Source organism: the organism of the source record quoted next, unplaced genomic scaffold (assembly GCF_019419815.1).
Source record: "Pyrus x bretschneideri cultivar Hongxiangsu unplaced genomic scaffold, Pyrus_bretschneideri_v1 Contig44, whole genome shotgun sequence".
Lineage (NCBI taxonomy): Eukaryota > Viridiplantae > Streptophyta > Magnoliopsida > Rosales > Rosaceae > Pyrus > Pyrus x bretschneideri.
In genome coordinates, this window is record NW_025999768.1 from 2,937,208 (window position 1) to 2,961,696 (window position 24,489).

Consider the following 24,489-nt stretch of genomic DNA (forward strand, 5'->3'; position numbering starts at 1 on the left):
ATAACAAACAAGTGAGAAATAAGAAACAACATCTCCACACCCAAGGCAATGATAACCTGGAAATTGAGAGGTCTTGCAAAGTACGTTGCATAAATCTATACCATCCCTTGTGATTCCATCATACATTTACTTCTATGAGTCTATCAAATAAAAGCTAAAGCTATTATTGTTCACAGAAATCTTACTGTTTGTTAAAATTTCAATTGTCCAAAGATTGGACAGTATCAATTCTAATTTCAGATTGGATCTTGGGATAGGAAAAATCGCACAGCAATTTAAACTAAAAAAACAAAACTCATTGTCCCTTGAAGTGACAAGGACTAAGATATTGGTATGTTGAGTGCACTTCAAACTGCCACATTGATCCTTCCAACTTCATACAAAATGTAGGACATTTCATTTACGTTTCAGTTGAAGCAGAACAAATTATGCGCTCTTAATATTCTTGAGGAATTCTTGTGAACTCAATCCCATAAGACCAAATGATGAAACATTTTTCTAATATCAAATTCGAGAATGTCATCTGAATTCAATTCCCCATTTCCTTACCTCAGCTCTATACATTCCCTAATTTCAAATTTTGGTCTTTTTGTTGAGGTTTATATCGCTATTGCTCTACATAAATTATAAGCCCGAGCCGTCAGTTAAAAAGACCACAAGATCTAATCTTCATAAGCGTATTGAAATCTCATACTTTGGATCACAAAAAAAGGGATGCCCAATTTCCAGAAACCAAAAACCCTTATCGATTCCGATCAATGCCCACTAAACTCCACAAGCAAATCAATTGAAATTTCCAACAAAACCCAAATCATAAATCAGAAAGTCACAAACTTTACGAGCCAAAAATGAAATCAACAGCGACATGCAAAAGCCCAGAAGTCAAATTACCGTTGGTGATGATAGCGCTGGTTTGGGGAGGCACTTTGAATTCCTCGGCCGCGAATTTCAGCACGGCGGTGAAAGGCGCTGCTTCCGGCACGCTAAACCTAAAAAAAAAAACACAAAAAATTGATTGAATTATAAAAAAAAATTATGGAAAATCGAAATAGGAATTGGAATAGAAATTGAGGGGGTTATGTTATACGAACACTTTGAAGGGGAGCTTCGGATCGGAGGTTAGAGTGACTTTGAAGGAGACCTTTCCAGATGTCGGACTTCAAGAAGAAAATCGAGGATGAGAGACGGAAAGGTCGAGGTCGATCGAGAGAGAGCAAAGACTCTATTAGGGTAAAACCTAAAACCAACGGTCATGATTGGAAGGTATGTTTATTTTCAATTTGGGCCGTCCATTTCTATTACAAACGGGCCGGTTCGGGGCCCGTTTTTCTATAAATCTGGAACCGACCCGACCCTAGAATGCCATTACCTAGGCCCGTCCCGCCCCGTTTCCCCTATTTAAAAACAGGACCCTCCCCGACCCGCCTATACCCGCCCCTACCCGCGGGCCCAAGACCCGTTTGCCCAACCCTAGTTTGTAGTATTTGCAGATATCAAAGCAGAGGGCAGTACAAATAGAAAGATTTTTATTCTAATAAAAACTCAAAAGGTTGAACAAAGATTAATTTGCATCTACTTTGATCCCAATTAGTTTTGGGTCTGCTGTCGAATAATATTTGCAATAATTATTCCCATATGAATTAATGTCAAGAGAAATTGGAGACTGAGTCCAGCATATACAGTTTCAGGACTCCCACACCCACCATCCCTTGGTCTAGGAAACTTTTATCTTCATTCACTTCTGCCATATCGGTGGCAAAGAAATAACACTGTGGTAGATGGGCCTTATTGTTCACTAGAAGTATCTTCACAACAGGCTCATTATGTGTTGGGTCGATGCGAAATTTGTACTGACTTTTTTTATTTATCAGCCTTCCCTACAATTCTACTTTGATTTCAATCGTTTTTTGTGCTAATGTGGAGCCACCCACTGGTTCACTGAAAAAGAAGGACAAAAGAGTTTAGAGAGACAAAGAAAAACGTAATGAAAAGCAACTGACATAAAATAAATAAGAAAATTTAAACGACACTTAAACTCAACTTGATTTTCCTTATAAGGTAGCTCAAACCAGTTTGCAGCACTTGCAGATGTCAAAGCAGAGGGCAGTACAAGTAGAAAGATTGTTGTTATAGTAAAAACTCGAAAGGTTGAACAAAGATTAATTTGCGTCTACTTTGATCCTAATTAGTTTTGGGTCTGATGTCGAATGGTATTTGCAAAAATGATTCCCATGTGAATTAATGTCAAGAAAAATTGGAGACAGAGTCCAGCACGTACAATTTCGGGACTCCCACACCCACCATCCCTTGGTCTAGGAAACTTTTATCTTCATTCACTACTGCCATATCAATGGCAAAGAAATAACACTGCGGTAGCTGGGCCTTCTTGTTCACTAGAAGTACCATCGGGACAGACTCCTTAGCAGTTTGGTCGATGCGAAATTTGTACAGACTCTTTATATTTGTCAGCCTTCCTTGCAATTCTACTTTGATTTCGATCGTTTTTGGTGCTGATGTGGAGCCACCCACTAGTTCACTAAAAAAGAAGGACAAAAGAGTTTAGAGAGAGAGAGAAACGTAATGAAAAGCAGCTGACATAAAATAAATAAGAAAATTTAAACGACACTTAAACTCAACTTGATATTCTTTTTAAGGCGGCCTAAACCAGTTTGCAGTACTTGCATATATCAAAGTAGAGGGCAGTACAAGTAGAAAGATTGTTATTCTAGTAAAAACTCATAAGGTTGAACAAAGATTAATTTGCATCTACTTTCATCCCAACTAGTTTTGGATCTGATGTCGAATAGTATTTGCAATAATTATTGCCACATGAATTAATGTCAAGACAAATTGGAGACGGAGTCTAGCACGTACAGTTTTGGGACTCCCACACCTACCATCGCCTGGTCTAGGAAACTTTTATCTTCATTCACTACTGCCATATTAGTGGCAAAGAAATAACCATGCGGTAGCTGGGCCTTCTTGTTCACTAGAAGTACCCTTATGACATACTCCTTATGTGTTGGGTCAACACAAAATTTGTACTGACTCTTTTTATTTATCAGCCTTCCCTGCAATTCTACTTTGATTTCGATCGTTTTTGGTGCTGATGTGGAGCCACCCACTGGTTCACTGAAAAAGAAGGACAAAAGAGTTTACAGAGACAAAGAGACGTAATGAAAAGCAACTGACATAAAATAAATAAGAAAATTTAAACGACACTTAAACACAACTTGATTTTCTTTTTAAGGCAGCTCAAAGCAGTTTGCAGTCTTGCAGATATCAAAGCAGAGGGAGTACAAGTAGAAAGATTGTTATTCTAGTAAAAACTCAAAAGGTTGAACAAAGATTAATTTGCATCTACTTTGATCCCAATTAGTTTTGGATCAGATGTCGAATAGTATTTGCAAAAATTATTCGCATGTGAATTAATGTCAAGAGAAATTGGAGACGAAGTCCAATAGGTACAGTTTCGAGACTCCCACACCTACCATCCCTTGGTCTAAGAAGCTTTTATCTTCATTCACTACTGCCATATCGGTGGCAAAGAAATAACCCTGCAGTAGCTGGGCCTTCTTGTTCACTAGAAGTATCCCTAGGATAGGCACCTTATTAGTTGGGTCGACGCGAAATTTGTACTGACTCTTTTTATTTGTCAGCCTTCCCTGCAATTCCACTTTGATTTCGATCGTATTTGGTGCTGACGTGGAGCCACCCATGGTTCACTGGAAAAAAAAAAGGACAAAAGAGTTTAGAGAGATAGAGAGAAACGTAATGAAAAGCAACTGACATAAAATAAATATGAAAATTTAAACGACACTTAAACTCAACTTGATTTTCTTTTTACGGCAGCTCAAACAGCGCTCGGTTCTATGCAAAATCTTATGTTAACAAAGCTCAAAACAAAATCATCACAAAATTCTAATCACACCACAAAGAGAAATTCAAAGTTTCAAACAATGGCCCATTTCCCAACAGTAGTTAAAACCACAGAAGAGAAACAGAAACAGAGTTATCCATGAAAAGCCCAATCGTTGTGTGCACCCAGCAAACACCCCAATCCCATACCCAGCAACCCAGGAAAGCCCCGAAACAACTGCTCTCTCCTCTCTCCATCTGTATCCCTCTCAGTCGTATCCTTTTCTACTCTCTCTCTCTCTCTCTCTCTCTTTCTCTCTCTTCGATCTCTCTGCAAATCAGCACGTTAGAGCAAAAGACGCTCGAACAGGTGTCCTTCTCTGCAAAACTTTTAGGGTTTCGAAAACCCCCAACTCCGATTTCAAATCAATCCCCAAACTCACCCTCCATCGGTTAGGGTTCGTCGTTTTCGATCATTTCTTCTGGGGATTTGCATATTCAGATAAGGCTTATTGGTTCCTGGGCTCTGATCGATCGATTCGCCAATGGCTTCGTCTTCGTCTTCGTCATCAACTGTTGCGAATCGGGACGGTTCTGCTTCGGCTGCCGAGGATGAAGCCGTCATGTCCGTGACCCGAGCTTTTGCGCAGGATGCGTTGCTGCAATTCCAGTCTGGCAAGTTCGATCAGTGCCTTACCGCCTTGTCTGAGTGCCTCAAGAGGAAGCCAAACGATCCCAAAGTAATTCTCTTTCTTTTTCTTTAATTTTGTTTGAAAAGATGAAGCTTTTTTTTTATTTGATTTTTTTGAAAACCCAATTTCTGAAATGATTATTTTGTATTTTTGTAATGATTGAGGATTCTTGTCACTTCTTGATTATTATTATTTAGTTGAATTAAGTGTTTGATTTGAATTAATTTTTTTAGTTTTGAATTAATTATAATTGGTCTTTGGTTGGGTGCTGGATCTTGTATCATAAATTTTAAGCACTTTTAAATTATGGAATTTGGTTGCTTTGCTTAGTAAAAATTGTAGTGAAGCTAATGCGAAGTAAACTAAGTCTTAAGCTAATGCTAAGTATGATGTCGTCTTCTCAAAAAAGCTGATTGCTCCCCCATGTGAGGGAAAATGATCAAGAAATATATCCACCAGTTGTAAAGGATAATTTGTTGAAATGCACTATAAGGGAATGACTGGCTTAAAATACCGTGATCTTGAACATCATTTCTGTACCAAAAACTCTTATTTTGAGTACTTTCTTTAAGATTCTTTTTACATAGATTGAGATGGAATTATGTTGCTTCTTGATTCTGCATTTTGGTTCAAATGGCTTATATTATGTATTATATAAATGTTTTGTATAACATTTCTAATCTTTGCATATTATGGATATTCTTATTAGATATTTCATAATATCGGACTTGCGGAGTTCTATCGGGATGGTTGTTCAGATCCTAAAAGGTTGCTTGATGTGCTTAATGATGTCAAGGTATCTTAAATTCTCTCTTTTTCTTCCCATTCTAACACACGATATATAGTACTCACATATATACAGACTTGCTTATAGCATTCTGGCAACAACTTTACATCATTATATGCTACAACCACCTGAGCTGTTAAAGGACAGGTGATGAGAATATTTTGTAATTTTAAAATTGTTGAACTTTTAATTTGAGTGGCACTAAATGAATTAGTGTGATGCTGAAAACTGTTTCTGATTTGTTTACCTCATGAAATATAAAGTTTATGAGAGGGAGATTTGAGGAGACGTGGAGGGTTCACTCTTTGTGAGTGCTTATGGGTGGAGCAGTGGTAGAAATTTTGGTGCCTTGGAGCACACTGTTTTTCTATCAACATATTGGGATTATGTTTTAGCTGTCTAGTCTTGTAATTACTAAATTTTTTTTCTTGGGAGTTAGATTTCATCATTTTTGTAGTTTACACTCATTCCTTCTTTGGTGTCTAAAGTATACTTAGGAAGAAAAGCCTTTGTCGAGAGAGGTTAGAACAGTTATAGAACCTTTGCCATGCAGAAGCAGGCAGAGTTGAACCTTAAGCTAGATATCGTATCTGTTGAAAGACATCGTTGTTGAAAGCCTCGAAACTTTATATACTGTGTTATATAATTATATATGACTGTAGTGAGTCTGTTAAAGGGGGCCTACAAATGATTTTCAAGTTCATATAATTTAGCGAGGGTATAGTTCTGGGCTTTCAATCAAAGTTGGTAACAATTTGAATGATGAGTTTGGTATTCTTGAGGTTTCTAAGGATGGTGCTGAGAGTAATCTTTCAAGTTTGAAACGAGTAGGTAGTGCTTTGTTTGTCCTCTTCTATCAAAAGTTAGAAAGTGAAATCACACATATATTAGAATTCTTATGATTTGGAATTTTGTATACATTTGTATTTGTTGTTCTTTCACTTCCAATCACTAAACTAGCGTATCAAATTGAAAGTGGAGTGCTGAATTCTATTTATTATGACTTTGGTTTGCTTGGTATTACTGAATTGTAGCGACTATGAAGATTATTAGAGCTAGCATTTGGGGACAACTATGATTTGCATTTTGCTATTCTTGCAAGCATGAGTATTATGCAGGAGTTGTTATTTCCATCAATATGATAAATTGATGTTAACGTCTATTCTAATTTCTTCTTATTGGTGTTGGTTTAGAAGCGAAGTGAAGAGCTTGCTCGAACATCTGCAGAACAGGTGGAGTCTGGCAGTAATACTGGAGATGAAGTTGCGTTAGGGTCCAAAGGAAGTGGTACAATGGGACATCCCCCTTCTGCTGTTTACATGGATGAATTTGACACTTATGTTGCCACCTTAAACATTGTATGTTGCTTCTTCATCATGGTTTTTTTAACATTTCATAATTTTTTACTTTCTCTGTTAACCGTTGATTATATTTTTCCAACAATTAACTTTCTCTAATTCAATGGATGTTTTTGTCGGAAATCTGGGATCTCATGCAGGCAGTTATCTGGTTCCATCTTCACGAATATGCAAAGGCATTATCTGTTGTTGAACCGCTTTTTCAAAATAGAGGACCTATAGATGAGGTAGATTAATTATTACCTAAAATTATATTCTTTTTGTACTCGTAATGTTGTGTTAAGTGCTTCTTTATTTGTATGCAGAAAACTGCTCTCAATATGTGCCTTTTGTTGCTGGATGTTGGGCTGGCTTGCCATGATGCAATGAAGTCTGCTGTAAGTACTAATACTAATAGTGTGTGTAATTGATTTTGTTTATAATTGTGCAAGATGGTCATTTAGTTCAACCATTGTTTTCAAGGCACGGTACTGTTGAATTTTATATCTGCTGAAGCCTTTACCTTAGCATCATGCTGGTGATCCTCCTTCTCTACCCCCAAATGAAAGAGGAGGAATGTTTGTGTCTGTCTAAAGTCTAATTATTTGTTGATAGAACAGTGTATGAAAGAAGCAATGATCACTTAAGTTGGTTGACTGGAAGAAGGGGGCACTAGTTTTTCTTGGGCTGTAATCTGTCGTTTTGAGTTGTATTTTGCAAAAAAAGGGAATCCATTTAACTGCACTTTGATTTTCCACCTTGGTTAATCTTGAATTCTGTGCATTCAATGGGTTTATGTCAGTCTTCTTTTTAAAATTTTGTCTTCTTGATAGTAGTCTGGGATAGAATGATTTTATGTCTGTCAAGTGTAGTGTAGATGGGTGAAGATAACATCGGTAACAGTGTTATAATTGAGCTGGAGTTCAACTTGCCTGGTTTGAGGGGGATATTGGGTGATGTTTGTTAAACAGTTCGATGATCTTTTCTGGTTCAAGCATTATCTAACTTATAGCTTGATTTTGCAAGTGCTTTACCAATAATTGAAATTGTTTTATTTTTACCTTTTGTTTTTGGAAAAGGAACTGTTATTGGCACTCCAAAAATCTAATTGTGCACTCCTCATAAAAGTATTTTTCTTTCTAAATATAGAAAGTTTGGGGTGCAAAATTAGATTTTTGGAATGCCAATAACAGTTCCCTTTGTGAAAAACTATTTCATTTTTGGGCATCAGTCTCATCAGAGTTTCAGGGGAGCTTATTTTTTGAATTGCTATTTGTTTCTTAATACCTTCTGTTAAAAATTATAGAACATTCAAACTACTTTAGAGGTTGACAAACACTCCACCACATGCAAATAAGCATCAGTTGTGTTAAATTCTTGATGTTGGCTGTTGGGAAGGTAATTGCTGATTGGATGCGGTTAAAGTTTGAGGCTATCACTAATTGTGAAATCAATATAGATGCTACTTTTAAGCATGGTCAAAGCTCTTCAGTCGTGATGATTTTTTCAATAGTGATTCAATTGTTCTGTTCATTTGTGTATGAATTGTACAAACATGTGCTGAGTCCCTCTTCATTATGCACTATAATTAGAGGGGGCTCCTTTACTGTTTAGCTACATCGGGTTAAAGATAAGCTTGCTATGTTTGTATTCTGTTGATTTGATTCCCAACTAATTCTTTTTGCAATTCCTTTTATTCAGGATGTTTTGATTTATCTGGAAAAATCTTTTGGTGTGAGTTCTATGAATCAAGGAGACAGTGGAAGCACTGCTTCGCAACAACCTGCAAACCCAGTTGCAAAGCCTCCATCTCTTTCTACCAATTCACCAGCCGCAGATGGTCCTACTTTAGATTCAGATTCAAATGCTTTGGAGTCTGAGGAGACTAGCGAGTATGATAATGTGGCTTTTGACATGGATGTTCCACAGCCAACTGGTCTCTTATCTTCAAACGATATTTCTAGGAACCCAGTTCACATTTCTGCCCCTTCTGTTTACCTGAAGCTTAAGATGCAACTTTACAAGATTCAGTTTCTGCTTCTCACTAGGAACTTAAAGCAAGCTAAACGTGAAGTGAAGAATGCTATGAATATTGCACGTGGGAGAGATTCTTCTATGGCTCTCCTTTTGAAGTCCCAGCTTGAATATGCTCGTGGTAATTATCGTAAAGCCATCAAGTTGTTGATGGCATCTAATAATCGAACAGACTCAAGGATATCGAGCATGATCAACAATAATCTAGGCTGCATTTATTACCAGCTTGGGAAATATCACACATCATCAGTATTCTTCTCCAGTGCATTGCGTGATTGCTCATCTCTCCGGAAGGATCGGCCTCTAAATCTGTCAACTTTTTCACAGGACAATTCCTTCTTAATCGTATATAACTGTGGTATGCAGTACTTGGCTTGTGAGAAACCACTACTTGCTGCACGCTGTTTTCAGAAGGCTGGTTTAGTTTTCTATAATCGACCTCTGCTGTGGCTTCGATTTGCTGAGTGCTGTCTGATGGCTTTGGAGAAGGGATTAATGAAAACCAATTTGGCATCATCAGAAGTTAGAGTTTATGTCATTGGCAACGGAAAGTGGAGGCAACTTGTAATGGAAGATGGGGTTTCGAAGAATGGAAACTTGGGTTCTTTTGAAAGAGGTGATTTATTTTTGGGCAGTGATCGGCAGCCTAAGCTCTCTGTGTCCCTTGCTCGGCAGTGTCTCTCGAATGCACTGTACTTACTGAACCGTTCTGAGTCAAGCTATTGTAAGAATTCTTTGCCCTCTAATTTCTTCTTAGACGTTAATGAATTAGGGGAAGCGGCAGTTTCCGAGGCATCTGCGCTATCTGTAGGCTTGGGTCAGGTTAGCATAAATGGGGACGGAAAAGAGCAAAAGGCGGGAACTACTCAGGAGCTTGTGCAGAACTCCCTTTCATATTATGCTGATGTTCGTAACAAGGAAAATTTGTTGATCAAACAAGCTCTTTTGGCAAATCTGGCATATGTAGAACTGGAATTGGAAAATCCCATGAAGGCATTGTCAATTGCAAGATCTCTCTTGGAACTTCCAGAATGTTCGAGAATTTACATCTTTCTAGGTCATGTGTATGCTGCAGAGGCTCTGTGCTTACTAAACAGGCCAAAGGATGCTGCTGACCATTTGATGACATATTTGTCAGGAGGTAACGACGTTGAATTACCATTCAGTGAAGAGGACTGCGAACAACTGCAAGGGGTGAGGGCTGTTGATTATGAAGAGTCGAACGGAGGTTCAATGGCTGCCAAAAACTCATCTGAAGACAGATTAGGTATTGCGTTCCTCAAGCCAGGAGAAGCACGGGCAAACCTGTATGTAAATTTTGCTGCCCTGTACGCTATGCAAGGTGAACTTGACCAGGCTCGCCAGTTTGTTGCACGGGCATTGTCCATAACACCCAACAGTCCAGAAGCAACTTTGACTGCAGTGTATGTGGATCTCAAGCTCGGTCAGTCACAAGAAGCTCTTGCCAAGTTAAAACAGTGTGGTCGAATCACATTCGTACCTAGCGGATTGACATGAACAAAGCTTCTTGACTGTTGTGTCGGTGGATTATCGCAACGTCCGGGCCCACCTCTCAAAGGTAAGCTACTGGGGGTAGATCAGCAATCCTTCATCGGAGGATTTGTACCATACATATAGTTCAATTCAGAAATAAATTTCTGTTTTCTTTTCAAATTTTCAAATGTAGGGGCTTATTAATTGGTGGTGTGGCTGTGTTTTGGTTAGTGCGGAAGCCCACCTTTTGGTCATATTTTGAGATGTAGTTGTTCTGATTAGATTTGTGTTTTAGCGGCTAATCGAGTTGGTTAAACATAGTTAGAGATCTCATGTGTTCTTCTAGAGAAAGGAACTGAAAATGTTAATTCATTCTGTATCAACGTTGAAGTCATTTTTCCCTTGCATGTGTCATTCTTGTAGTATTTTGCCATTCGACCGTAGTTTGTTTCTGTCGATTTCCGATTTGAATGTTTAAATGTGGATGATTCTGCAGCCTAATTAAGCTTATCAGCACGTATTATTGAGCATTTGATGTTCTTGGCGTCCTCTCAGCTTTTGCTTACCTTTAAATCAACGAATAGTATAATCAAGTGGTGACTTGAACTATCTGATGAGTCAATCCACGAGGAACCTTGGACCACAAGGTGACCCTCTGAGAAGGCAATCTATTGTGTGTGTGGCTGGACGACCGCGTGTACAGGAATTAGACGCTAGAGTGAGACCAAAAATTTAGGCGGATGAAAATGTTTTATGTGCGGTTGGACAGTTACGTGGCCTGGACGTCGGCACACTCCAGTCCAGGGCAATCCAGGCCGAGGATGGATAAAAAATACACGTTCCACAGTGTACTCCATTGATAATAAACCAACAAAGGTACAAAATGTTTGCTTGCTGGGTACAAAAAATTAAGGGGCCGCGTGATAATCTTTTTGCCTGCATATTTCAAAATAATGAAAATTAAAAACGAGATAATTATCAAATAGTCCCTAAATAACCACATTATTGTTACCAATTTCTTAGACGTCGGATGATTTTGTGGGGAATATGCAAGTATATAACAAGAAAGAAAAAAGCTTAACATGCAATTCTTGTTGTAATTAAATTTTACTGGGAGAAACCTAGTGTTGGTATAAGAACAAGGAAATTCTGCGTTGCATTGATACAATAGCAGCAGAACCAATAAAAAACATACTACACGACGACACATGCACTAGATATTTCTTTGATTTTTTTTGAATTTTGAGATAAGATGATGATGATGATAGATAGATATATATATATATATATAAGAGGTGAACAATGTTCATGTGGCCATGTGCAATGGGTTTGAATGGTCCCCTCCCTCTCCTCCTCTACTTTCATCCCTGCTGTGTTCTTGGCCATTTCCAGGGCCAGATTTACTGGGAAATTGTTGTGATGGTAAATCCCTTTTTTCTTGACTCTTGGCTAATAATAAACTACCTCACCCAGTCTGTCGCCCCGGTTTTGTTTTGACATGGTCTCGCTTGCTGACGATGATATTGTGTGTGCTCCGCTACAAGTCTCTTGCATCTTTCGTTTTTGTGGAAGATTTATACTGCCGATGTTGTGCTTGTGGTGGCCATGTAAGAATTTTCTCTTTACGTTTGTTTGTACAAATTATCTTCATATCAATATGTATCGGTCACTGAATTTTCATAGCATGTTTGTGCAGTGAGTGGTGTACACATTGTCTCTAAAAGTTACAGTGCCACACTGTATGTATATGGAAGTTGAATTGACTGAAACCAAAGTATGAATGAGAGAAACAAAGGATTTTAAGGGGATTGTTCTGTCTCCTAGTCCTTGACACAAGGAACAGAAATTTCCTCCACCCTTTTTTGTGTCGAATTAATAATAATTCTCAATTTTGTTCGTAAAAGATTGATATTTGTAGTATTAATCTTTTTTTTTTTTTTTTTTTTATATATATACTATTTTATCATTTTTTTTTAATTTCTGACGTAACAGTGGTTAACAAATAAAATAGGTTAATTTATTGAGCAATAAGACGTCTCCCTCTTTCTTTAGTTGAAAGTTCAAACAACAGCACTGATTCTCAAAAAGTCGGATTCCTCAAAGTCCATAGGAATCCAAAACCAGCTGTTGTATACACATGGCTATCCTTATTTGACATTGACACAGTTCGTGAACACAATATGATTGAGTTAATACGAATTTGAATTTACAATTACACTGATTGTGTTTTAGGGCAAATGATAAGAATCCCATATTAATCCTTGAAAAAATGTCACAACTTAGAATTAACCATAATTACACGATTTATCATTAGAGTTAGCATATTGATGACTGTGGGTTGAGCAATGGATACTGAATAAAGATATTGCTATTCACACACTTATTTTTATCTTCCACACACCTTTATTAATTTTTTGTCATTGATTTTCTTCAATTCATTCAATCTAACGACCGAAAATTAAAAGATATGTGTGAAAGGTGAAAATGAGTGTGAATACACTAGCCCTAAATAAAAGTAGGCTAAATTCGGAGTTCAAAATCCTTATATAATGACGTGATAAAACATTACTAACCCCTTCAAATTATAAGGATGGAATCATAAGACGTCAATTCGACAACGTAAAAAAAAGAAAAAGAAAAGGAATCGATCGAGTACGACCTATATGGCCTCGTTTGGTAGCTCGGACTGTACTAACTATTTCAATCGGATAGGATAAATAGCCACCGGATAATACTGACTAAATTAGTTGGACGTTTGGTGCAATATCGGACTAATGATTGTATTATTTATACTGTGTTTGGCACTAAATTGAATTAAAAAAAAAAAAAAATTGACAGTAACCAAATCCTATCTTCATGATAGGAAGCAAATGAAAAGCCCCAAATTAGAGCAAAACCTAATTTGAAAAAAAATGGGTAAATTAAGGGTTATTCTTTGGCAACGTTCATCCCCAGTGGTCTGCAATGGTTGAAAGCAATCGGGTCTAGTACGATGTGGGGGTGATGCAATGAAATTTGCACCTTCTGGGTTTGAGTTCGTGTAGTGGTTCAAGGCGGCAACAGTTTGCAACCATGGGATCTCGTTTCAAGATACAATAGTAGTGGTAGACTCGTGTCGCGTGCAAGATGATGATGAGAGCAGTTATAGAGAAGAAGTGGGTCATGGGCAGCGACGATGCGGGTTCTCAGAATGAGTTGATTCAGGTGGCGAAGATGGCTCTGGAGCAGCGCAGCTCTTCGATTCTAGTTCGATCCGCCACCATGGATGTCTGAATAAGGACAGCATGGCCTGGGTTTTATTTGCCACCTCGAATTTTCTGTTTGTATGATGTTGATCGAAGGTGAGGAGGGTGAAGAGAGAAGGAATACTTGGATGAGGTTTCGCGATGCGAGCTGAGAGGTTGAATTTGTGACCCGACTAAATTATACGGGGGTTTTGGGGAGTATAACTTAGCAGGTGTGAGGGGTATTAAAATAGTGGGACCGATTTAATTTATCCGGTGCTTAGTTAGTACATATGAGCACCAAACACCTTCTACCGTATTACTTATACTATCTGATCCTTTATACAGCGTACCAAACGAGGTCTAGAAGTAATAATTTCATCATCAGCAACCAAATGATGTGTCACCAATCGAAAAAATGCACATTAATTAACACTTAAGTAATAATCCAATCATAAACAACCACATCATTTAATTTACAAAATTTAGTGTTAAATTTTGGTCTCCGGTTTACCCTGAGAGATTAAAAGATAAGATAAAAACATCTTTGATTGCTTAATTTTCATTCCTGAGATAAAACACACATGCATGCAACAATGTTTTCACAATTAAAAACAAATGGTGGGTACAATATCACATCCAAATTAACATCATCTCAATACCATTAATAATCAAAAGAGGAAAATGTTGGGGGAAATGTTAAACAAATGGACGTAGGGAGGGGGAGGCTCGACATTCTCTCATGACGATTTTCCCTTCCAACGATTGCTCCGTTGGATCCATCAATCTACCAACCTGCAATGCCATAAATCATGACAATATTCTGTGATCGGACAATGTTCATAAGAGAAATTTTCAATACAAGTGTGTTTATGTGTACGATAGCTAAAGATAGATCTAGATAAAATAAATCATTTATTAATTTCTCTTTAATTATTTTAGTGTGGGATGTTTTTGTTGCTTAACATAAAAAAAAGTTGCTTGCATTTTTGTAGGGAATATTTATGCTCATCACCTTATTTATCTCGGTTATATGAGTTTAAATTTCGATATCTGTGTAGAGGATAGACTCAATCTCAAAATGTAAACTCATCCAATGAGTGGTGAGCATTGCTACCACTTGAAGGCCAGTGGTGAACAAAAATGCATTTAATTCAAAAATGCTACTCTTACCACCTATTTGTATCATCATTTGTATCGTCTCTCTAATAGAGATGAGACCCACATATGTTGGTGGACTCTACCTTTATTAGAAAGATTGTACAACTAGATGATAAGTGTAGCATTACTTATTTTTGAAGCCCTAAAAGAATACTCATTTCCAACTTCCAAGACTAGCGATCTAGCTAGGAATGAGTACGTATTATAAACAAAAGAAAATTGTTGTTGTTATTCAAAAATATTAATCTGCACTCTTATTTTATTTCATGTATTTTTATATGTTTAAAGTAGAATAGAACTTTTTAAAGTCTTAATAACATTTTCAAAACAAAATATAACTTTGTAAATACGAATATAATAAAAAATCCACCCATCCTATAAGGTTCATGTTTCAAGTTAGGCTACGGATTAGATATATAATGTACGTAACTACGTAGCACTAGTTAAGTAATTAATTACTTAATGATTAACCTAAGTACTTACGTGGATTTCTTCTTCTAGAGAGAGCAAGTGAAACCAGGAGGAGGACTCTTGCCACAAGTGACAAGGAGCTGAAGAGCCAGTGGGACAAAGACGTTGAGATTAAGAAACTTGATTTTAAGAGTAGTGCAGAGGCACATTGCAGCGTCAAGTTCAGCAAGCCCTTGCAGCACCGGGCAGCACTCGTTCACCACCGGGTCACCCTGCCCAATGTGGACCAACCCGCCTAGACGATCCACACAAGCACCAAGTTTCAATGTGTCAATGGGGCACGTGTCCTTGGGAGGCGGACTAGGTTTCCCTTGAGTTGGAGGGCATGCTGTCCCTGGACTTGGTGGCTTCGTAGCTGGGGGCCCCCCTATGACTGGTGGGATTATCCCAGGTGGGATTATTGGAGGAAGGGTCACTGGTGGCTTAATGGGTGGGATTGTAACGGGTGGGATTGTGCTTGGTGGTTTTACGATGGGTGGGATTACCGGAGGAAGGGTCACTGGTGGCTTAATGGGTGGGATTGTGACGGGTGGGATTGTAACGGGTGGTTTGATGGGTGGGATTGTAACGGGTGGTTTGATCGGTGGGATTGTGACGGGTGGGATTGTAACGGGTGGTTTGATGGGTGGGATTGTCACTGGTGGTTTTACGATGGGCGGGATAATGGGTGGGATTGTGACTGGTGGTTTGATGGGTGGGATTGTGACTGGTGGTTTGATGGGTGGGATTGTCACTGGTGGTTTGACAATGGGTGGTATTGTCACTGGTGGTTTGACGATGGGAGGGACTGTGACTGGAGGTATTTTGACGCCAGGTGGCTTTATGGGTCCTTTGGGAGTCTTTGGTTTCGGTTTAACAGGTTTGTGCTTTGGCTTGCCGCAAGTGCCACAGCCGAGGATTGGAGAGGCTGAGGAAATGAAGAGCAAGCAAATGAGGAAGAAAGCATGGAGCTTGATGGACTCCGCCATGTCTGTCTGTCTATGGAGAGAGAGAGAGAGAGTGGCAGAGTGCTGCTGTTGTAAGGGTTCGTAGTGAAACGAGGGTGTTATATAGGAATAGTGATGAGTAGAACAAAACAAAAAACCCTAGGAAGCACATCACGTGAACATGGGGGCAAGCAGCTAAGCTCAAAAGGCAGCTGCCAAACTTTGCTAGTTGGCATAACTTATTCCTTATGTTTGCACGAATCCATTTGCAATTATTAGTTTTGGTTTTCCTGTGCTAGAATTATTAATTGTTTAGTTAATTTGTTACTTTTTAAGAAACAGTAAATTAAAATCCACTATAAAATATGAGAGAACCTCAAAATTTATTGATAATATGAAAGGGAATAAATCCTAGCATCCTAAAGGTGCTACATAATCTGTTAGGATCGATGGGACCAGGAGTAGGAGTCCAATTGGTACCTTGCAAGTTCTGTGTAAAAGTTACCTTAGCTGGTATTTTTTGTTGTAACGTATATATAAAAATGTTGAATCTAGCTATATTTAGTTTCTTTTGGTACAATAGTCTGGAAATATTTGTTTCATATGCAGATAGGGTTGTCCAGTTTATCTTTTTGATCACCTATTTCATGCATAAACACGAATTCTTCAAGAAAGGAATTTAGTTGCAGTTCATATATATATATATATATATATATATTTGTTATGATCAATATACTGTTAGGGTGTTCATGCCAAAGAGTTATTGTGAACCACATTATTGCTAGCCTATTGTGAGGCTAAGCCCATCTCCTTCCCCTTAGGTAGATAATATTGTTTGTTCAAAAAAAAAAAAAAAAAATATATATATATATATATAGATTTGTTAGATTAAATGTTAGATTAGGAGCTGACGGAGTTCGAACTCACGTCGTGATGCAAGGACAACAAACAATAACTTATCGTTGGAGAAAAATTGACTTTGCTATTATTGTAACAAGATTAGTGTTTACGTTGCTTATGCCCTATTACATTGTAGGGAGTGCGTACATGTAATTGCTTTACAAAATAATCGTTGAAATTAAAGGGTACCCGTACTCCTTTTCTTTTAAAGAATAATACTGTAAACTAACCCTTTAATATGAGTAATGTTTGAATGTTTCTCTGACTGTAACTTTTGGAGTAAAACTTAAAATTTAGCTTCTAAACATATCCTAACTTGCTCAAATTCTTAGGCCAAATATGAGTTTTAACTCAAAACTCATTTTTGTGGCAGATTTATCTCAGAATTCCCTTTGGGTTAGTAGCCGCCCACCATATATATTAGTGTATATTTTTTTAGTTTTATATTTATAAATTCATTAAATGCAATTGCTAAGATCTAATGTGATCAAATCTAACGATAAAAAAAAAGATCTAATCGTCCAAATTCAATCCAATGCCTAAAATAATTATAAAAAAAAAATTCTTTCACGTGTTTCATATTCTTTCATAATGTTCCACAAGTTTCATGGTGTCGGTTTAGTGATTTTTCAATATTTATCGGAATCTAAATATTTTTAGGTTAAAATGTTCATAAAATTATATTAGAGTAGTCTACACAATTATTTCTTTAAGAAAAAAAATTATCCTAAATTCATTATTTAGTAATCTTGGGCTAAAAATTTAACCCATAAGGGTTGGAGCTATAAAAATTGTTTATGAGTTAAAACCTAAATTTTCTGGGTTAAAAACTTTAGTTTTAACCCAAAAGTTGGAAATGGTTTAAGGATTATATATGTGTCAGTTGAAATTTCACAGCGATAAAATTATCGCAGTAATCAGACTTTCAAAATGTAATTGAACGAGAAATTTTTCAGTATTATCATATGTAAAATAACACACTACATAACTTGAGTTTTCAGTATCCATAAAAATTTCTCGATAGTTTAACAAGGGATATCTCTAAGTACATGCTTGACTGGTGTTTCTAACAATATATATAGTCCCCACTTGAAAGGAGATGAACTGATAATGGCGGTACTGATTTTATCTTCACGTGTTGATGGAATGGGTTTAAATGAGATGAGTGTATTATTAACATGTGCAAAGAGCATCAACTTTCTTTATATTTTTACTCAATTTGGACATATAGTGGATTTGGAGGTGATTAATTTTGACTTTGAAACAGATCTGTGTGTGTATCAACTGTTGATAAGATATGTAGTCGCAGTAATGTGAACCGAGATCTTATTTCCTTCCCGATATGATATACAAATACCGATTGAAACCAGTATACTTCCTTTTGAGTCAATTAATTGGACCCCTAGCTCTAAACCAGTTTCAGAAGTTAACCCAGCCATATAATCAATATATTGTGGTAATATATATGATTAGTTTTCTTTGAACAATGATCTTTTACACTAAGGGGAGAGAGATTTGAGTTAAGCCATACAATAGGTCAATGATAATAAATTGGTATTGGACACATGCCATTCACGGAAGTCAAATCTAAGACATACCATTTACAAGTGAAGAGAAATATCACTAGATCGTAATACTAATTTATTATAATAAAATGCAGACGTTTGGTGACCATCCCCAAAATATTACACCTAGCTAGTTTATATTATCTTTGCCACATGCTGCTTACATATAGTAGTGCATGTGTGTACGTACTAAAGCATATACATGTGGCTTTCTCTTTTCTCAATTAATTATCAATTTAGAGCACAAATAGTAATCCACCATTGATTAATTAACGATTGATAATGAGAGATGCAAAAACATAATTTAGAAGTGATTAATGTTTGATTATATTGACTACGTGCACTGTGATTATACGTACATGCATGACGAGGGACATATATAAATGATTGTACCCATCGACTGTGATCACAAGTACGCTGGTATGTCCCAAAGTGCATGGTAAACAGGACACCTACTAGGATCTCAAAGTTCAAATAAGTCAAAACAGAGCCTCTTGCTTGGTCAGTCAAATGAACTGGAAAACAGGATGACACGTATGCGTACACAAACACACAGAGAGAGAGAGAGAGAGAGAGAGAGTACTGGAGGTGCGGTAGATCTTAGGAAACACAGTACAGGTAGGCAAGTATGTGAAATGGTGGTTGAGGAATGGAGAGAGAAAATTGAAAGAGCTAGAGGACGCAAATTGCAATGCATGGTGACCGGGAATGGAAGATATATAGATCAAAGCCATCCATATATCAAGATATATGCAACTATATATACATGATGGGTATCAATATATAGTTTTGGTCTCTCTTTCTCTCTCTCTCTTTGTAAATTATGGTCCGTGACTAAATGAATGAAGGACATGAATTGAGAATGCATATGCAGATGCATGCAGCTACCTAGCTGTATGGTTTTGGTTGCTTGTGGTATCCGTGATTCTGCTTCCCTCATCTTGATGTGATCGGTCTCCTGCCCCATTTCCAAGTGGTTATAATTTTCGCACATCATTTTTTTTTCTTCTACAAATCCTGATTTATATTTCTTTTCTAACTATTTTAACTAATTCAATTTAAAAAGTAAAAATAAAATAACCATGAATAGAAAAAGAATTTGCTAAAATAGTGCCAATATAAACCTTTTAAACTAATTTCTCTCCAATTTGGTTTCTTCTCATTTGTCATCATGAGAGTAAAACCAAATTATTTGATGAAATCTCCACTTCCAAATCGTACATATACTATTGATTATATGCATGCACTGACGGATCAGCTTCTATATATACAAAATATTATTACCACGTTGCTTGGTATTCTGTGCCACGATATATATATTTAAGCTTAATATATTTTTAGAACTCTGGGAGTTGTAGTTCAATTGCCAACAAGATCCTCTTTGTGAGAATCTTATGCATCCGTGAATCATATACATTTATCATACATCGTACGGTTATTTTTCATCAGGTATCGTTTGTGTTCAATTTTAAATAAAAAATTTAAAATAGTTTCTGACCGCACAATGTACGGTGAAATGATACAACTTACCGATCCCTGAGATTCTCACAAAGAGAATCCGGATTTGTTCGATTGCACATTCTTAGTTTGCTTCATTAGTTAAGATAAATAAATTATAGGATCGGTAATAAGTACTATTAGCTAACGTATTCATATATAAAGTGTAGGCTATCTATCACTAATTACCCTAAACCCTAAATTCTAAGAGAAGAAGGTTTATCACGAGACAAAAGATTTAACTACAACCCCCTCAAACCCGTGCACACATTAATTATATAATGTACATATTCGGAGGTGAATCATAGAACATAAAAAATTGGGGTACTTATGGACCTAACATACGTCATATCCCTCACGACATAAGATTGAAAGATCTAACCTTCCTCTTTAAAGCGTAAACGGACATGGGCAAAACATATAATGATCAGCACAGTCGCTCATAGGGATATTTCATCCGGTATCTCCTTGGGTTGGGTGGAGATAAAGATACAGTATACACGCACATAGTACAAAATTTTCCCATTACTTTTTTATCTGTAATAGTTGAAAAAAAAAAAGATCCGACTCCAAGTTGTTCAAAAATGAGCGAGTGCACTTCAATAGGTTTTTGTCGAGTGTGGTGTCTCTACATGCGCAGTAACATAAATGAATGATGTTTTCTTTTGGATCGTGGATTGAAGGATTGAACGTATGTATGATGATATATAGAGTCATGCAGTAAAATGTAAAATATTGGTTCTGCACATTTAGTTTTCTCTTTGTCTCTGTCTTAGCTATAATGGACGGCTCTGGGAGACTGGGACTCTGAGTGCATGCAGATGCAGTGCGACTCCTCTCCTACACATGCATGGCTTGTGGTAGGTCATAATCTATCAAATGGTTGTAGTTTGCGTGGAAAGTTTATTCGTCACGTAACAAAAACTGAATTACAACCACATATGTAAATTTCGTATTAATTTCTTTTTCATCGATACTGATCATCATGTTCTTTTTTTTCTTCGAAACAAAAGATATTATTTACATTAGAGATAGGAGAGTGAGCTAACTAATAGCAATAATGTAGTTCAAGTTTGTCTTTGGTGATAATCAAACTAAAACCTCTGACTTACAAATTACAAATAAAGAAGAATACCATTAGACTGTAATACTCAACACTAATTATCAAGCTCGAGTTTCTTATGTATGATTATTTTCGCATAGAAAGACAAGGAACAAAAGAATCTAGCTAGGGTCTAATATGTCTTACTATACCGTCGATAATGGCACAAGGCGGGCACGTGGGCGTGTTTATTTCATTTTTATTTTTCAAAAAGGAGATAATAATAAGTTGATTAGAAATTATTGTGAGTACCATGTTTAAGAATGGGAAATTAATAAACACCCCACCTGGTATACATGTTATTTACGTGGTTTGGCTATGTAAGTTTAGTAGGCAACAACAAACTTTCGTTATATCAATAATAAGTACAACGAAGAATCTTGCTCAGTCTCTTGAATTACAACTTGACAACAAATCTGAAAGAATAAGAACAAGAAATGAACTTTTATCTCTTCTTTTTTCTCACACACACATTGCTCTTACAAATTACAATATTCTCTCACTTAACTCCTCAAGTGGTATACAACTTATTGTTTTGCTCCTCTTCAAAAACTAGTGCAATAGCTCTGTATATGACATAATAAAGGTCATCTTCAATAAGAAATACTAATCCTAATTGGAATCTAGTTATGGATCCTTCTCTAATTGAGAAACAAACTCCAATCAGGAAAACCACTCTAATTGAAAAAACAACTTTATAAGGAGTGCACAATTAAATTTATGGAGTGCCAATAATAGTTCCGAATGATTATTACTTAAATTTCATTAGTAGCTAAGCTTGACTCTTCCAAGTTAACAACAAATTTTTCATCTGTCCTTTCAGCTTACTTTAAATTTATTTATTTATCTATTTCAATCCAATCCTCTACACAAAAGATAGTCTAAATTCCACTTCTACCATAGCTTTAGAATATTGCTTGACCTTAGTTGAACAAATCAAGGCATATACATTAGTATAAAAATGAAAAAAGAAAGATCAATGTATATATGGGCCGCCCCGTAACCCATATATGTAACATGGAAGGAGTCGGCCCTTCATCAACCGTAGTTCATTTTTTGTGGTGAAAAGGTTGTGAGTCACATTCCTAAGTACAGCCCACGAGTTGACAGGTCAGCCTTTTACAGTTTCAATGTTTTGTCCACCAGGCCTTTTGTTCTTACTATTTGCATTTCAAAACCAAATAACTTCATATTTTTTTCCATTTGATGTAGATTTTTTTCATAAGCGATAAGATAATTATACTAAATTATGCTAAGCTACAAAGAAATTTATCTAAGTTCATTTAAATGATAGCATAATTATGCAGAGTAGGATTTAGTTGACTTGGTTAGACAACGTGCTCTTTCTTACATGCTTAAGTTTGAATTTCCCTTATTATATAGCGTAAACGCAAGTTCATTGACAATGATCACATCGGTAAGTTGCTAGATGATGTTTTTAATATTATCATCTCATTGTTGAGCATGAGGGATGCTATACAAACGAGCGTATTGTTGCCTAGGTGGAAGAACATGTAGCGCATACATATCGAATCTTGAATTTGATTGGTGTGATCCAGTCGACACAACTCATGAAGAAGCTGTCAAGAGAAATGTGTGTAATTTTCTAACAAAAATAGGACAGATTCTCAGCGTGTCATTTGGGCACGAAGGTTGTCTCCAAGGTTCCTGTTTCTTTGAAGGTAAGCGAGCTCATCAACTCAATGACCAGTTTTGCTATTAGAAAGGGTGTCGAAAATCTTGACCTTTACTGGCAACCAAGCTGGTCGCGCTGACCTGGAGAACCGTTGATTTCTCTCCGGCTCAGATCCTTTTACACCGTGAAGAATCCAAATTAAGGTGTTTTTTCTTGCGCGGATGCACGCTTGAGTCAGATTTCAGTAATCGACTCTTGTGTTCTGCGATGTAAATCTTGTTGCTGGACATGTTGAGCCGCGCGTATGTTTCTCTTCTTTAAGCCTCGAGTATTTAACACTGCAACGGTGTTTGGGATTAGGAAGATTGTTGCATGATGATTCTCTTCGTCGCTTGAAGGCGTTGGTGGTGAGTCTCTGCGAAGGGATAAAGGGGATTGAGCTCAGCAGTTTCTATTACAAGGGTGATAACATACAGCTCTCTTCCAAATCGGTTCCCAATCTGGAGGACGTGCATGTTACGATGAAGGAAGTTAATGTGATCCCTACTTTTGCTCGGTTAGAGAAACAACTTCCTTCCTCATGTCAAGACTATTAACAGTTACCAGCATTCGTTCGCGTAAGTAAAACATGGAAAACTCCGAATGGCTACTTGGTTTTTCGACAGATTAACTTGCCGTGCTCTCAGTTTTTCTTCTTTTTTCCCCTTGTCTTTCGTTGCAGGTTAAGGTCACTGACCATTCACCAAGGCTCAGCGTTTGGGTCGGTGTTCCTGCTTCAGATATTCCATTTGGCCTCGAACCTTCGCTGCATCTAATTGTGGTTGCAGAAGAAGCTTTGCGGGCTTCAGATTACTTGGCGTACTTATTTGTAGTTGCTGTCTAAATTACTTTCCAAAATCCGGATACATATGCAGTTTGACATGTACAATGTGTTATGGAGGGGGAAGAAAACGAGAGTCGAATGGCACTATGAGTCTGTGTGGTGGTAGCAGTTTTTTGGATTGTGAATTGCTTATTCCATTCAATGAGCCTTGTTAGGAAGAGATTTTAAGATAGGACTCTGCGTAAGATAACTCTCTCGCATGACTTGGGTTCAGTCAACTTTCGTTTCAAAACCCTTTTTGTGAGGGAAAAAAAAGGGCAACTAAAGAGAAACCTTGTGGGTTTTTTTTGTCAACTAAGAATAGTGTTTGGCTACTCATACATTGAGTGGTTGGAGCTTTTACTTAAAACTTATTTTTTATTCATAGATCTTTTTTTTTACAATGAAATCGTTTATATTATAAATCATTCTATAAAGATCATGTATGTATGTAAAACAATCAATTAAAATTAAAGTCTTAGTACTGAATTGTATAGAACATATGGACGAAAAGGTAAAAACATTACAAATTTACAACTGTCTATCTATTTATTACAGTTTATTGACTTAACAATATTACTTTTAAGAGTTTTTTTTTTTTTTTGGCATAAATAATTTTTACAGAGTAATTTAAGATATAAATGATTTCGATTATAAGCATAAAGTTATGGAAATCAAGATTTTTGAACAAAAAATTTCTACTCATTTTTTAGTATCTAATCATTCGTCATCGACTAAATACTGCTTTTTTATTTAATAAAACGAGACTTGGGAAACTACAAAGAAATTGTGTGCATAGTGGCGGGCACACGGTAGCATGGAGATGGGACACTTGTAAGCCCCTCATACACTCACAGACGAACGTAAATTCTGATTTGGGGGAAGATGAAGATTAGGGCTTAGTTGTTGTTGGCTCAGTTCGTCGGAGCCCCGAACCCCTAAA

At 36.9% G+C, this 24,489-nt stretch overlaps 2 protein-coding genes and 1 long non-coding RNA gene across 3 annotated transcripts; 2 read left to right on the plus strand and 1 right to left on the minus strand.

Annotated features, from left to right (window-relative positions):
• The first annotated feature begins 4,107 nt into the window (after positions 1 to 4,107).
• LOC103953897 (CCR4-NOT transcription complex subunit 10-like) lies at positions 4,108 to 10,609 on the plus strand. Its single transcript, XM_009365700.3, has 6 exons — positions 4,108 to 4,598; positions 5,260 to 5,346; positions 6,531 to 6,695; positions 6,836 to 6,922; positions 7,001 to 7,072; positions 8,376 to 10,609. The coding sequence occupies exons 1-6, from the start codon at positions 4,404 to 4,406 to the stop codon at positions 10,224 to 10,226; spliced, it is 2,457 nt and encodes an 818-aa protein (XP_009363975.2). The 5' UTR covers positions 4,108 to 4,403; the 3' UTR covers positions 10,227 to 10,609.
• An 899-nt stretch (positions 10,610 to 11,508) lies between these two features.
• On the plus strand, positions 11,509 to 11,955 carry LOC125469530. The gene is made up of 2 exons (XR_007251810.1): positions 11,509 to 11,809; positions 11,899 to 11,955. It is a non-coding gene; the product is annotated as an uncharacterized LOC125469530 (long non-coding RNA).
• Positions 11,956 to 13,957: 2,002 nt separating this feature from the next.
• Positions 13,958 to 16,093, minus strand: LOC103953895 (repetitive proline-rich cell wall protein 1). Its single transcript, XM_009365699.3, has 2 exons — positions 15,071 to 16,093; positions 13,958 to 14,221 (listed from the first exon to the last, which is right to left on the minus strand). The coding sequence occupies exon 1, from the start codon at positions 16,024 to 16,026 to the stop codon at positions 15,085 to 15,087; it is 942 nt and encodes a 313-aa protein (XP_009363974.2). The 5' UTR covers positions 16,027 to 16,093; the 3' UTR covers positions 13,958 to 14,221; positions 15,071 to 15,084.
• Between the last annotated feature and the right edge of the window lie 8,396 nt (positions 16,094 to 24,489).